This window comes from Thalassophryne amazonica, chromosome 18 (assembly GCF_902500255.1).
Source record: "Thalassophryne amazonica chromosome 18, fThaAma1.1, whole genome shotgun sequence".
Taxonomy (NCBI): Eukaryota; Metazoa; Chordata; class Actinopteri; order Batrachoidiformes; family Batrachoididae; genus Thalassophryne; species Thalassophryne amazonica.
Genome location: NC_047120.1, coordinates 56607554 through 56622403, shown reverse-complemented (window position 1 = coordinate 56622403; position 14850 = coordinate 56607554). Strand labels below are relative to the sequence as shown.

General features: G+C 38.6%; 1 protein-coding gene across 1 annotated transcript; it reads right to left on the bottom strand.

The window, feature by feature from the left end:
• Window positions 1–8313: 8313 nt before the first annotated feature.
• On the bottom strand, window positions 8314–11445 carry lyrm1 (LYR motif containing 1). Its single transcript, XM_034193985.1, has 4 exons — window positions 11280–11445; window positions 11133–11193; window positions 8648–8679; window positions 8314–8572 (listed from the first exon to the last, which is right to left on the bottom strand). The coding sequence occupies exons 1-4, from the start codon at window positions 11430–11432 to the stop codon at window positions 8459–8461; spliced, it is 360 nt and encodes a 119-aa protein (XP_034049876.1). The 5' UTR covers window positions 11433–11445; the 3' UTR covers window positions 8314–8458.
• Window positions 11446–14850: the final 3405 nt, after the last annotated feature.

Here is a 14850-nt window from a genome sequence, read left to right as displayed (position 1 = left end):
TGTCAGCTGTCACCCCGGCTGCTCCTGTGAGGCGGCAGCGCCCTCTGGTGCCTGGAGCCCGCACTCCAGACAGGGTGCCCTCTGGTGGTGGTGGGCCAGCAGTACCTCCTCTTCAGCGGCCCACACAACAAGGTCATTGTCATTTTCGGGGGGTGGGGGGTTCAATTGGTTCAAGTAGAAACTTGGGATCATTGGATAATTAGACATCAAAATCTATTCTCTAGCTTCAGTGTTTACTGAAATATAACAAGGGGCTACTTCATCTATGCCTAAAGTCGAAGCAGGTGTTCGTTGACATTTTTAGGGGAAAAAAAATCAATTGGCTCAAGTAGAAACTTGGCGTCATTGAATAATTTGAGACCAGAATCTACTCTGTAGCTTCACTATTTACTGGCATATAGTGATGGCCCATTTTGTCAGTTTCAATAAAAATTGTTCAGTTTGATCAAAAGTAAACTTGTAGTCTCTGTATCATTTCAGGCTAAAATTTGTTCTCTGTCTCTGAGATGTACACCAAAGTGTGATCACACAGCAACTTACCCTAGCAAACCCTTGAAAAACTCCTTTGTCCCTCAGGCCATCAAACTGTGCAACTCCTCACTCGGGGAGAGGAGGAGTAACAGGAAGACAGAGGACAGGAAGGAGAGGAACAGTAGTAGCCAGTAAGACAGTCGTGAGCAGTATTCATATTTGTGTCTTTATATTTGCAAATTGTTTTTTACTTTCACTTTTAATACTCTGTGTGCTTCTTACCCTGTACGCTGCTATACAATGCTGCTGGAACCTCAATTTCCCTGAGGGAGTCTTCCCAAGGGGTTAATAAAGTTCTGTGTAATCTAATGTAATCTAATCTATCATAACTAATATGTCACGGATATGAACGAGCGAAGCTCATCAGCATCTCACCATGTCATTTAGGTTCTTCAGACTTTATTTTGAGTAAAGGCTTGAGGGGAGCATTAGCATGGCAAAAACCTTTCAGCTTCTGGCAGGGCTCTGCCCCCCAGACCCCCCCGCCTTTTTAAGCATTTTTCTTTATTTGTCTCTCACATGCCTGGAAAAGCTCCTCGCCATCTAACCATATTGTTTAGGTTCTTCAGATTTTTTTCAGTAAAATAGTTCTTGGGAGCATGAGCATGACTAAAATCTTTCAGCTTCTGGGGGGCAGACCCCCCGCCTTTTTAAGCATTTTCCTTATTTTGCCTTTCAACGTCTGCAGGGGCCCTTCTCCTCATACTCTCCACCTTTTTAAGCATTTTTCTTCTTTTGCTTTTCAGCTGACCCCCCTAATTACAGCCTTCTTAATCCCCTGCCACTTTAAGCTTTTTTTAAAATGTAGATGTAAATTAATATTCAAAGTTTTCAGCTAGTTGACAGTCGGGCTGCACAATATGGCCAAATTTTCATATCTCAATATTGTCATGTAAATGTCACTTATATACATGCTGTCCATATTCTTGAGCCGCTTCAGTGGGTAGCGAGAGTTCCCATGGGATAAAAAAGCTTTTCAACCGACCATCCCTGGTTCTCAAGACCAGGCACCTAAGTGGCTCTACTCTCTCTCTTTTTTTTTTTTTTTTAAGATATTTAGGTGTACCTTAGTAAACACTAGTAGAGTTCCACCTTAGATTTGGAATGTATAATAGAAGATATACCTTATTGAATTTTCATATCAATATGATATATGATATGACTATAATTTGAAAAAAAAATGCAGCAACAGTGAAAATTAAACATTCTTAAACAAAACAGTAATAATACCACACTCATTTTGCACTCATCATAATGTTAGGATACTGTGCCCTCCAAAAGTATCGGAACGCTTGGAATTTCACACATTTTAATTTGTTTATGTCATTTTAAATACAAGAAATACAAAAAATAAAGAATTAAATTTTCTAAAATTATCTTCCTCAAACTGAAACTGAAAGCAAATCTCTAAAACTTGATAAAACCTGTAAATAATAATCAGCTTTATTGCCAGTTTTCTTCAGACAATTCAGGGGATGGAAACATGAACAATATGTCTTGGACTTTATTTACATCAATTATGAAGAAATACAAAAGTTTCTTTCACCAAAACATCAAATCTTGGCTTTCATCTCAAATGTACTTTCTGTCAAATTGTAGCTGAACTATCCAGGTCTTCTTTTTAAGAAAATCCTCCAATAACACCACTTCATCAGGAAGCTGGATTTTATATTTTTAATTAATTTATATCAAGTTGTAGAAATTTCCTTTCAGTTTGAGTTAAGGAAGATAATTTTAGAAAAAAAATGTATTTGAAATGGAATAAACAAATTAAAATGTGTGAAATACCAAGTGTTCCAATACTTTTGAGGGCAACTGAGAAACACTGAGAAGCAGCATCTTACTTTTTATATATAGTGCAGCAGATAAGAGAATATTTAGAGTGGAATCCTGCAAATGGTGATACAAGCATCAAATTTGACACAAATAATCCATAGACATTAACTCTTAAAAAAAAACAAAAAAAAAAAAACAACTGATTGGCCACTTGAATTTTCAATAGGCAGCCAGGTAGGGGTCAATTGAAGAATTACACAGGGTGGGCAACTTGTTCCAGAAAGGGCCACGAGGGTGCAGGTTTTCTTTGCAGCCACTGATTCCACCAGGTGATTTCACTCATTAACTGATTCCACCTGGTCAAAGTGATATTAATGAGTGAAATCACCTGGTGGAATTAGTGGCTGCAAAGAAATCCTGCACCCTCTTGGCCCTTTCTGGAACAAGTTGCCCACCCCTGGTCTAAATTAAAAGATGCTCCAATCATATAGAAAACTACACCACATTATTTGCCTGATCATAATGATTCCAAAAAAGGTATAGTTTGGACAATCTGTGACTGAATGTTATGGAGACAAGAATGGTGACAAAGGTCAGTTTCAGTTTGTACAGGGGTCAAAAGTTAAAGTTGCTCCATTAATTTTGCTCCAGCTGTATTTGTGCTGAATTTGATGCTTGTATCACCACTTGAAGGATTGTTTCAGTTATCTACTGCACTAATAAGCCAACAACAATAAGGCCACCTGAATTAAAGGAGAAATGCTGCTTTTAACAACCTGGACCTCATTTCTGTCATAAAATACGGTCGTTTACTCACCAATATAACTTTGGTGTGATTAGAAGTCCATCATCCAAACGACGTGTTCAGTTCAAATCTGAAGCAAACATTTTTCTTCTTCTACTAAGGTGCATTAGAACTTTTTGTGGTACACAGCACAAACTACTGGACAGGAGGAACCTAGCAGTCAGTGTGACTCACTGATTTGAAAATGCAGCTCTTTCAACCAGACGTGTGATGCCATGACATGTCAATCCTGTGTCCAATCAGATTTCAGGAGAGTCCAGTGAAACCCCTGCCTCCGCTCTAGCTCCACCCATGCCAGGAAGTGTTCAACATTTCCTGTTTCACTGTGACTGATAAATTGGCACTTCCTGTTTGAGTGTGAGCTTGCCACTGAGTTCCCGTGAGATTCCATGGGATCTCGTCTGTCAACCAGGAAGTTTTTGACATTTGAACATTTCCTGTTTTACTGTGGACTTGAAAATTGGCACTTCCTGTTTAGGACACCCCGTACCATGAGTGAGCTTCGCGCCGCTGTGCGATGCTTCGCACATATTTCATATGCATCTTGGGGTCTTAGAATAATACACAAACGTGCGCTTTAGCTGGAGCAAGGAGCTCCTTCACGAAGCTAAAAAAAAAAAAAAACAGAACTGGTGTTTGTGGTCGTTTTGAGGCTAAATGTTTAATTAGAGCAAATAGAAACATGTGTTCTCTGAGTAATTTAAGCCCATGATCTGCTCATTATCTTCAATGGTTAATAAGATCAGAGTAATACTTTGGTTTTCTGACATTGTCTGTAGAAAATTAAGACTTGTACCACCAGCTGGTCCTGACATAATGTCAACACACACACAGATGGATGAACAGGTGGAATATTGTACTACTCATAAATGTGTTTCTTTTATTACACCTCCAGTTAGTTTGGTCAGTACATGGTGGTGCAGCAGAATAGGATGAAACGGAATAGCTTTTAGTCATTAAGTATGCTGCAGTCCTCAGATTCTCTTTCCATTTGTCATTACAGATGCCGAGCTGTTGTGCTGACAGCATATTTGCCTTATCTTCTATGTTTCAACAACACTGTAAAGTGAAAGCAAGCAAGATATTTATTTAATGATGGCTCAAGTGTTGTCGGCACAGACGATAATCTGATCTGCATCGAAACGTTCAGGAAGGTCGACCATGTAAGACGAGGAGTTGGACTTCCTCATTTAAAGCATCTGATTACCTTCAGTCGTAGCTCCTCGATTCCAACAGTCGACACCATCCCTCTGTACGTTTCCTTTTTTCCTGGGCCCACTGTTTCTTCCACCATATTTCCCCTAGGGTCTCTCTGAAGCCCTTAAATAATGCACAACGAGTGAAGGCCATAAAGGGGGTGTATGATGGATCACTCTCTTCTTTTTGGAGCTGTTGTATTCATCTTGTGACAAAGCTTATTTGTCATTTCTGTAATGACACTGTTCTCAGGTGAATCTCTAAATACCTATATTTATCCCAGACAACCTTTAAAAAGAATTCCCCCTCCCTACCCCATTCCACCATGATCCGATTTTTGGAACATCCTAGCAAAAAGTGGGTCACACACTTGTGCGGACACTTATTTTGAAGGATTGTCTACAAGCAGTTGAATCAACACATTTAAAGTTTCTTTTTAAGGCATGCTGATTTATTTTTTAGCCCTCTATTGTTGTGTGGGCCGCTGAAGAGGAGGTACTGCTGGCCCACCACCACCAGAGGGCGCCCTGTCTGGAGTGCGGGCTCCAGGCACCAGAGGGCGCTGCCGCCTCACAGGAGCAGCCGGGGTCACCAATCATCTGATCAGCAGGGGTATATCAGCAGGACATCTCCACCTCTTTGCCGAGATATCGCTCTACCTAGAAGGTACAGTACTCAGCCGACTGTGTTCTTTGACATTAACACTTTGTTACTTTTGTGCATTAAATAGCAGACATTCTTCCGACGAGAGGTGGAGGTGGTTTTCCCGCCATACGGGTTGCTGGGTGCAAACGCACCCACATTTAACTGTTTTTGTTCCTCGCCAGCAGTACCAGATCCGACACGCGGAGGCAGTGGCCACCTGGGAGTTCGGGACTTGGAGGCTCCAGTATTCCCGGGGTTCGGTGGCGGAGGAAATCGTGTGGTTCCGGTTCTGCTTTGGACAGACGTCTCTTATCTTCGAGCCTGCCCATGTGACACATTTTTGTGAATTGACTTCTTTGTCTATTGTTGTAATCCGTTGTGTTTGTTGTGCTTATTCACAACAGTAAAGTGTTGTTATTTGACTTCCTCCATTGTCCGTTCATTTGCGCCCCCTGTTGTGGGTCCGTGTTCCTACACTTTCACAACACTATAATGTGTTAGAATGCATTTTTTCAGCCCAACTGCATCCCAGCCATGATCAAATCAATTATAAACTCGTGTATAACACTATGTAACAAATTTTTGTTTTGTTCCTGGGTACACAGTGTGTTTTCCTAACCTGTTATGCCTTAAATAAATAGAAACTAGCTGTTATTCCACAGAAACTTTGCTTCTGTGATCAGGACAATGATATTTTGAAATTTGTCTGTTTTCACAAATATTCTCGATTCGCCTTCACTACTACTGAGTAGTCTTCTAGAATATTCTTTAACTGCTAGAACTGTCAAGAATTTTCTAGACGTTTCCAGAATTATCTAGAAATTTCAAGAAACTTTTAGAATTTCCTAGAACGTTAAAAAAATAAAATCAAAGTTTGTGCTGAATGTAGTCATTTTTCCATAGACTTTAGACATAAGCAGTTGAAATATAACACTTAGAAGCCAGGAACAAAAATTGTGTTACATAGTGTAATTAGTTAATATGCATATATACTGTAGTTACTCACTGTTGTGTGATTTACATAATCTTTCAGATAGTAAAAATAAATGTTGAAACTCACTGAGTTGATGTTCCATCCTTACTGAATTACGTTAGTAACATTTATTAAATGACATAACTATGTTATATATTTTGCATGTTTTTTTTTATTTACAGTTGACAAGGATTAACAGCATGTTTTTTTGATGTGAGTTTATGTCAACATTTGGGATAAATTAGTTTCAAGAATGTTCCACTCAACAGTTCGTTTCTGATGATTCAAAGGGGAAATGTATACATTGGAATTAGGGATAGACAAGGTGTAAGAAAAAGCTAAGTGTTGATAAATATTTGTATTATTAACCTGCCGTATGACTTTAACAAGGTGGAATCCACCCATTATTATAATATAAATATTTGAGGTCTGCCAGAAGTGTTAAACATGCCAGTTACCAGATATAGGGTTAAAATATGAAAACCTAATATTTTCCCTGCAAAGATTCCAACATTAAAAGTTACCACTGACCAGGAATAACTCACACATGTGCATTCTTTTAATTGCTTGTCATAGAGTACTGAGAGTAGTTGAAGGTGAAACCAGTTGACTGTCACAGCAAAACCTCAAAACTCTCACTAAGCCACACAAAGTGTCAGCACTTAGTGTGGGGTGACACCTGGTGGATAAAAAGGCTCACATTTGTTTTCAAAATTTGTTTGCATCAATCAGTAATTGGTCTGTTGTCATGGGGACAACATGCATACTTCAACCAGAAGGTGGTTCTGGGTTTGATCAAGCTCAAACCCAGAACCACCACCTTGTGTGAGAATGACTTCAGCTCATTGCAATCAACTTTTTTTAATCATATGGGAGCACCGACTGCTTGCTGTTAAACATTTCATAAAAAATGCAAATACCAGCAAACCTTAAAAATTTATGTAAGTGAAATACTGTCGCGAAATACAATTAGTCACTCAGGATGAGTGACTAATTGTATTCCTGCAAATCTGTTGGCAAAAGCCAAACAATGCAAAAAGTCTGCAAACATCTGTTTATGTTGTTTTAAACAATTTGGTATGTTAATGTATTCAAAATGTCACAGTAAGTAGTATAAATAACTCATATATTTATATGCATCTGTCTAATATGGTTACCACCCCATAGGTTGTACTTTTAACACAAGAGAACATATTTCAAACACTTAGTGAGCACCTTGCATGTTAATGGGTGAATGTGAGGTATCATTGTAAAACGCTTTGAGCGTTTGATGCAGATGGAAAAGCGCTATATAAATGCAGTCCATTTCAGTCCATTTACCACCTGTAGTGCATTTTTGGCTCCATGACTTTTGCTGTACAAAACCGTTCACCTCTTTTGTTTCATAAATTTGAAAGATGTACACTATCCAAACACAGAATTTCAGATACCTTAAATAGGGCAACTAAAAAGTTTCCTGTGTTATTGATGACATATCATCTATAAGACAAAAGTGACCAACCCTGGAAAACCGAACTCATGCCTGTTGAAGAAATGTTTCACTTTTCTTTGCATGAATCACAGAAAAACAAATATGCTGTCAAGAAATGCATAAGAACACTTCACTAATTGGTCCTTTATAGTCAGAGTTGTTCATGCCATGTTTACGAAAGCTTATTTTAAGCACAATTTGCATAAACAGAAATGGATTTTACTTTCACAATGACTAGTGAATATTAATACATCAAATCCATCAACTTTTTTTAAACATTTACTGACGTCATTCACATAAAATAGTGTTCCTACACTTTTCCCAAGCTTTAGCGTGTGTGTTGTAAAATGCAGTGAAGACAGATAAATGTGTCAGTGATGAGTTTAGCAGGTTAGCTAAAATTCAATAAATGTTATCAAATTTAACAGGCATATAATGAAGATAAATGGATGGGTTAGACGTTGGTGACCATTGTTGAACTGGAGCAATATAAAAAGCAAGTTTGCTTTGCTTAACGTAAGACTGGAGCACTAACTGAAGTTCTGTTGTACCTGTATATGGTACATGATAAATGTCCACCAGGTTGAGATATTGCTCCATTTCAAGAGTGCAGGCTGTTGTGGGGCATAAAGATAATGACCAATCTTGCTTATATTAGTAGATAGCATATACCTGACTGCCACCTGCTGGACATGCCTGGGATTGTTGCAGGGAAAAAAAATACATGAGATAAGATAAGGCGCAGGTGGGTTATGTGTATCTTGAAGTGATCTTGTTTCATTTCCAAAGCTGGCCAACAAGGCCACCACTGTTTGTCAGAAAAGTATAAATAAAGTTCAGTCCATACAACATGAGCATATATCACAGGAAGCATTTGTGTGCTGGACACAAACTGAAACACTTGAACCAGTCACATTTATGCAATTTACACTGAATGGCAAATGTTCTTGCATCACTGAGTGGTTACAACTCCCTGGCTTATGAAATGAGCTCATGACTGCACTCCAGTTTCCTGTCCTTTGAAACTTGAACTCTTGGCAAGGATCCAGCTTGTTGAACATCACGTCTCCTCATGTGACTGTAAGTAAATCGGCTTGGCCTGCTTCCTCAGCCGCTGTTGCATTCGCAGCTTCCTGCCCTTCTGGGTTGCCAGTCCCAGTGGTGGAATATGGGTCTACAGGAGAATTCAGAGGACCAGGAGTTTAATTTTTAATTTAGTCGATTAAAGAACCCATCAGTTTTTACTTACAGCTCTTGGATATGGGTTCCTGTAATGCAGGCCTGTGGAAATAAACACATCATGAGCATCATAAAAAAGTAAAGTAAATGTTATCAAATCAATAGTTACAAAATGCTAGTTCCTGAGTATCATCATCTTAAATAGCATATTTATTCATCTTTATATCTGTGTTAAAACATCACATATAAATTCTCCATGTTAAGTCTCTTAATCAGGATGGTTGAACTGTTGTTGTTGGAATGATGTATACAGATGAGCACTCAAATTAGCTGAAACATCATCTTATTTGTGTCTCTACTGCATTAAGACCACAATGTGTCGGAACATTCTCACTTAATCGCTGCAAAACAAACAAACTAAATTTTCATGAATATGCAACTAAATGCACCAAATCACCCTAAAATGCAATAACTAAACTATTTCTTATGAGTATCAAGTGTCACTCACATGACTTGTGTTCACAAGATAAATAACACTTTGTCACTAATGTGCAAAACGAGTTCACCAAACAACCCTAAAATAATCAACAGAGCTACGTCTCAAAGGGTCTCCATGGTGTGACTATAAAGTGTCGGCCATGCAGCACAACCGGAAAGTATTCATAGTGCTTCACTTTTTCCACATTTTGTTATGTTACAGCCTTATTCCAAAATGGAGGAAATTAATTTTTCCACTCAAAATTCTACTCACAACACCCCATAATAACAATATAAAAAAGTGTTTTTTTTAATAACTTCGTTAAAAATACACCCTTTGCTCAATACTTGGTTGCTGCACCTTTAGCAGCAATTACAGCCTCTAGCCTTCTTGAATATGATGCCACAAGCTTGGCACACCTATTTTTTGGCAGTTTTGTCCATTCCTCTTTGCAGCACCTCTCAAGCACCATCAGATTGGATGGGGAGCATCGGTGCACAGCCATTTTCAGATCTCTTTAGAGTTAATCAATCAGATTCAAGTCTGGGCTCTGGCTGGGCCACTCAAGGACATTTACAGAGTTGTCCTGAAGCCACTACTTATGATATTGTGGTTGTGTGTTTAGGGTCGTTGTCCTGCTGACAGATGAACCATTGCCCCAGTCGGAGGTCAAGAGCGCTCTGGTTTTCATCCAGGATGTCTCTGGACATTGCTGCAGTCATCTTTCCCTCCATCCTGACTAGTCTCCCAGTTCCTAATGCTGAAAAACGTCCCCACAGCATGATGCTGCCACCACCATGCTTCACTGTAGGGATGGTGCTTGGTTTCCTGCAAACATGATGCCAGGCATTCACACCAAAGAGTTCAAGCTTTGTCTCACCAGACCAGAGAATTTAGTTTTTTATGGTCTGAGAGTCCTTCAGGTGCCTTTTGGCAAACTCCAGGTTGGCTGCCATGTGCCTTTTACTAAGGAGTGGCTTCCATCTGGCCACTCTACTATAAGACCTGATTAGTGGATTGTTGCAGACACAATTGTCCTTCTGGAAGGTTCTCCTTTCTCCACAGAGGAATGTTGGAGCTCTGAAAGAGTGGCCATGGGGTTCTTAGTTACCTCCGTAACTAAGGTCCTTCTCCTTCGATCAGTTTAGATGGGCATCCAGCCCAAGTCCAGATGGATCCCAAGTTCTTCCATTTACAAATGATGGAGGCCACTGTGCTCATTGGGACCTTCAAAGCAACAGAAATATTTCTTACTCTTCCTCAGATTTGTGCCTCAAGACAATCCTGTCTCGAGGATTTACAGCAAATTCCTTTGACTTCATACTTGGTTTGTGCTCTGACATGCACTGTCAACTGTGGGACCTTATATGTAGACAGGTGTGTGTCTTTCCAAATCATGTCCAATCAAATGAATTTACCCCAGGTGGACTCCATTTAAGCTGTAGAAACATCTCAAGGATTATCAGTGGAAACAGGATGCACCTGAGCTCAATTCTGAGCTTCATGGCAAAGGCTGTCAATACTTATGTACGTGTGATTTCTTGGTTTTTCATTTTTAATAAATTTGCAAAAATCTCAAAAAACATTTTTCACATTGCCATTATAGAGTACTTTGTGTAGAATTTTGAGAGAAAAAAAAAGAATTTCTACCATTTTGGAATAAGGCTGTAACATAACAAAATGTGTCTGTGAATGAATACTTCCTGGATAAGGACTTTAAGAAATTAGCCTAAAATCACATACTGTCCATTTCCCTCGAACAAAAGATGTAACTCAGCGTCACTGGTTATTGCTTACAATTAGAGTAATTCAGTTTGTACAAAAACTGGTTATAATCAAACAAACAAACAAACCTCAAACAATTTTATGATACATTTATAACAGCAGGTCTTCATGCCATTTAATTAAAGACAGTAAACATTCTAGTAATGTGTTCTGCTACTGTGTTTCTTTATACAAAAGGTCACATAGACAGAATGGGTAAAATGCACTCTTCTGTTCACTTGGATAAAGCTTTAAATATTACTTTAAAATGACAACCTGTGAGGAATACATCATGGCAAATCCCTGCGCTCACCTATTCCAATCCTCGCTTCACATTCATCTATACACTTCTTTATGGACTCGTGATCTGTCAGCTAAAATGAAGAACACAGAAGAAAAAATGAGTTCAAGAAGCAGCAAGTGCATCTTCACTTGAAACACAAAACAGCACTACTCAGACCTGCTGGTTCTGTCTGAAGAGAGCCCGGGCCTCCTCACGGATGTACTTTCTCTCAGCCTCTGTCTCACTTGCAACATGTGCCTGCCAGGTTCGGGCAATACGAAACACCCGCGTATATAACGACAACACCGTCTGACGTGTGGAGGCTGTCATCAGGGCTCAGAATCTGAGAAAACAAAAGGGTTTCGCACTAAATACCACATCAAAAAGCCTGTTCATGATGTTTTCTTCATTGCTTGGTCCTCTTTATTGCTGTTGGACGTTACCAGAGTCACTCATACTCAGCTCCATAAGTATTTGGACAGCCAGACGTTTAAAACAAGGAGTTTAACAAAAAAAAAACCTCCTCCACTGACTGGAAAATCACTAAGGGCCCTTGGGCAAGGTCCTTAATCCCCTAGTTGCTCCCAGTCTGTTGTGAGTACCTTGTATGGCAGCACCCTGACATTGGGGTGAATGTGAGGCATTATTGTAAAGCGCTTTGAGCGTCTGAGATATATATATATATATATATATATATATATATATATATAGAGATATATATATATATATATATATATATATATATATATATATATATATATATATATATAGGCTGTACCTTCTTGGCTGTAACTGATCTAAAATAACCAAAATATATAAATCTTAAATCAAAATCTTAAAGACTTAAAATCACACTATAATTTGAGTAATATTTGTCTGCTTGTTCTCTTCTTCCCAGGTCCTTTGACCCATTTCCACCAAACTTTGTACGTGCATCACTGTCAACCCCAGAATTGTTCTTAAAGAGTTTGTTTTCGTAAAAGATAAGGTCAAAATTTCGATTTTTCACTCCAATATTAAAAAAAAAAACCTGGCAAACAAGTGGAGATGCATTCTGGAATTACTCAGGCAAGGTCAATCATTGGTGTCCAAGGTCAATATTTAGTTCTCAATCCAATTTGCAGGACTGTGATACGAGGATATGTATTGTACAACCCCTGGCAAAAATTATGGAATCACCGGCCTTGGAGGATGTTCATTCAGTTGTTTAATTTTGTAGAAAAAAAGCAGATCACAGACATGACACAAAACTAAAGTCATTTCTAGCTTTAAGAAATACTATAAGAAATCAGGAAAAAAAAACTGTGGCAGTCAGTAACGGTTACTTTTTTAGACCACGCAGAGGGGAAAAAATATGGAATCACTCAATTCTGAGTGTTTCTTAAAGCCAGAAAGTTGCCATTTGAAATGACTTTAGTTTTGTGTCATGTCTGTGATCTGCTTTTTTCCTACAAAATTAAACAACTGAATGAACATCCTCCGAGGTCGGTGATTCCATAATTATTGCCTGGGGTTGTATAACAATAGAAAAACTTCTATAGTATCATATTTTTGCTCAAGTCTTTATTTCATGGGGTGGATTCAGTTTTGCAAACACTCTCGATTTGCCCAGTGGATAAAACAAATGCACCTGGATACATTCCCTACTCCCTACACAAGGCTCTGTATCAAAATATAACAGCTGAACATCAAAGAGGATTAGAAGCAGAAAACCCCAGTGAAGCCTTTGACAACATCAATCTGCAGAGGCAGCTGTGTACATAATCACTGTGAATTTCCCTGGTAAGTTCAGACAGGCCAAAGGTCAAGGTCACTGTGATCCAAGTGAGATTGCTGTAGCCCTTACTGTCATCATGCCCACAAGTACTACTAGCTAATCTGTTTAAATTACACACAACTTCGTTTTAAATTTACACCTGGCTGGTTAATGAAGCTGTTTTAAACAGCTCTAGACTATGAAGGTGTGACTGACATGTTTTATAACTTTATGACATTTAGAACAAGGGTTAATCAGTTAATTTAAAAGAAATATCACAGCTTAATAAATTATTTGCACATTTAAAGTGAAACCAAATCGAACATTTCAAACATAAAAATCTTTCTCGTGTTCCAACATTAGGTGTCACTAGCACGAGTAGCAAAGCTAGCTACCAAACCTCCTCCACACAACCAAAGCTGAACAGTAACTCAGACACTGAGCGAAATTAAACCAGTAATCACAGTGACACACATTAAGATAACCGCACAGTGTGTAACGCTGTTTAATAATATTATTACACAAATTTGACCCACCGATACAGCTTGAATAACGAGAAGGAACTACGTCTTCTTCTGTGATGTTTACTTCTTCTTCTTGTATGGTTTCTTGCAAGAAAAAAATAAAAAATACAGTTGTGCATTATCGCCACCTTCTGGACAGGAGTACGAATCTACCATAGTTATATGTAAACTACTTATTGAATAAATTCACAACACAGTAAGGAGGGGCGGGGGTGGGAGTGACCCTACACCAGACAAATATTGATTTATTTCCTAAAAAGCAGAATTATAATACAATAAATTGCATGTGTTCCATGCAGTATGCTAATGCTGACAATTCCAGAGTTGGACCCAGACCACATTGGAATTATACTACTGTAAAACTTCCACAACTGCATAAAACTGATATCTGGATGTGGAAATGGTGTTCAATTTTCCAAACTTTTTATGAAACTCACAAAAATAAAACACAATTTGAAAGGTTGCTCGGCAGCAGAGACATCGCCTTACATCAGGGATCACCACCAATCCTGCTCCTGTATGTTATGAGACTCTCCATGCTCCTAACAGATGTGCTCACCCAATTAAGAATGAGGAAGCACCAAACTTGACTAATCAGCGACGGTTGCAGTTGCGACACATGAAAAATATGCAGGTGATCTCCATTAGCAGGGTCAGTGATCCCTGATTTAGAGTATGTTCCAAATTTAGACGCATGCAGCACCCTTCCAAAAATACCAGTTTTGTGTTTGCAAAATCTTGTGAATTTGTTGACTTTTGCATTCTGTGCATCATACATGCAAACAAAAGGCCAATGTTGTCCCATTATTATTTAAACTACTGTCTGACCTATACAGTGAAGTGAGATAATATTGGACAATGTGAGCCTTTCACGGACATATCAGTATCAGCGTTATATTCACAGATATGAAAACTTTTATTTTGCTGAATAAATGATGCAGAAAAACACTTTGGCTAGTAGAAATAATGTAGTTTGTCCAGCAGAGGGTGCTCTGACTGCTTTGTTTACAATAATGTCAAGCATTGCTGGGACCCCATCACCCCTTGGCCACATTTGTTCCAAGAGACAGGCAAAGCGACCAGCTGCCATTCATTTTCAATCAGAGGAGGTGTTTTATAGTGAGAAGACACAAGTGCTCGTGATACCACCATCTAGAAGATGCAACACAACAACTCCCAAGTTGAGTAAAGGCAGTGTGATGTATGTTGGTTGGTTGACAATTATCTAGTTATTTATAGTAAAACTCATGTTAATTACATTGTAATGGGTCAATAACAAAATTATAAGAATCATTCAATTTTTTATGTAGATATCGGCAAATATATCAATATTCTATAAGATATCTAGAAGATGCAACACAGCAACTCCCAAGCTGAGTAAAGGCAGTGTGATGTATGTTGGTTGGTTGACAATTATCTAGTTATTTATAGTAAAACTCATGTTAATTACATTGTAATGGGTCAATAA

Excerpts from the sequence above, each read along its gene's own strand:
- lyrm1 (XM_034193985.1), bottom strand. The coding sequence starts at position 11,432 with ATGACAGCCTCCACACGTCAGACGGTGTTGTCGTTATATACGCGGGTG. Across the intron at positions 11,194-11,279 it reads TCTTCAGACAGAACCAGCAG|CTGACAGATCACGAGTCCAT; the intron begins GTCTGAGTAGTG and ends TCTTCATTTTAG. Across the intron at positions 8,680-11,132 it reads TGAAGCGAGGATTGGAATAG|GCCTGCATTACAGGAACCCA; the intron begins GTGAGCGCAGGG and ends TTATTTCCACAG.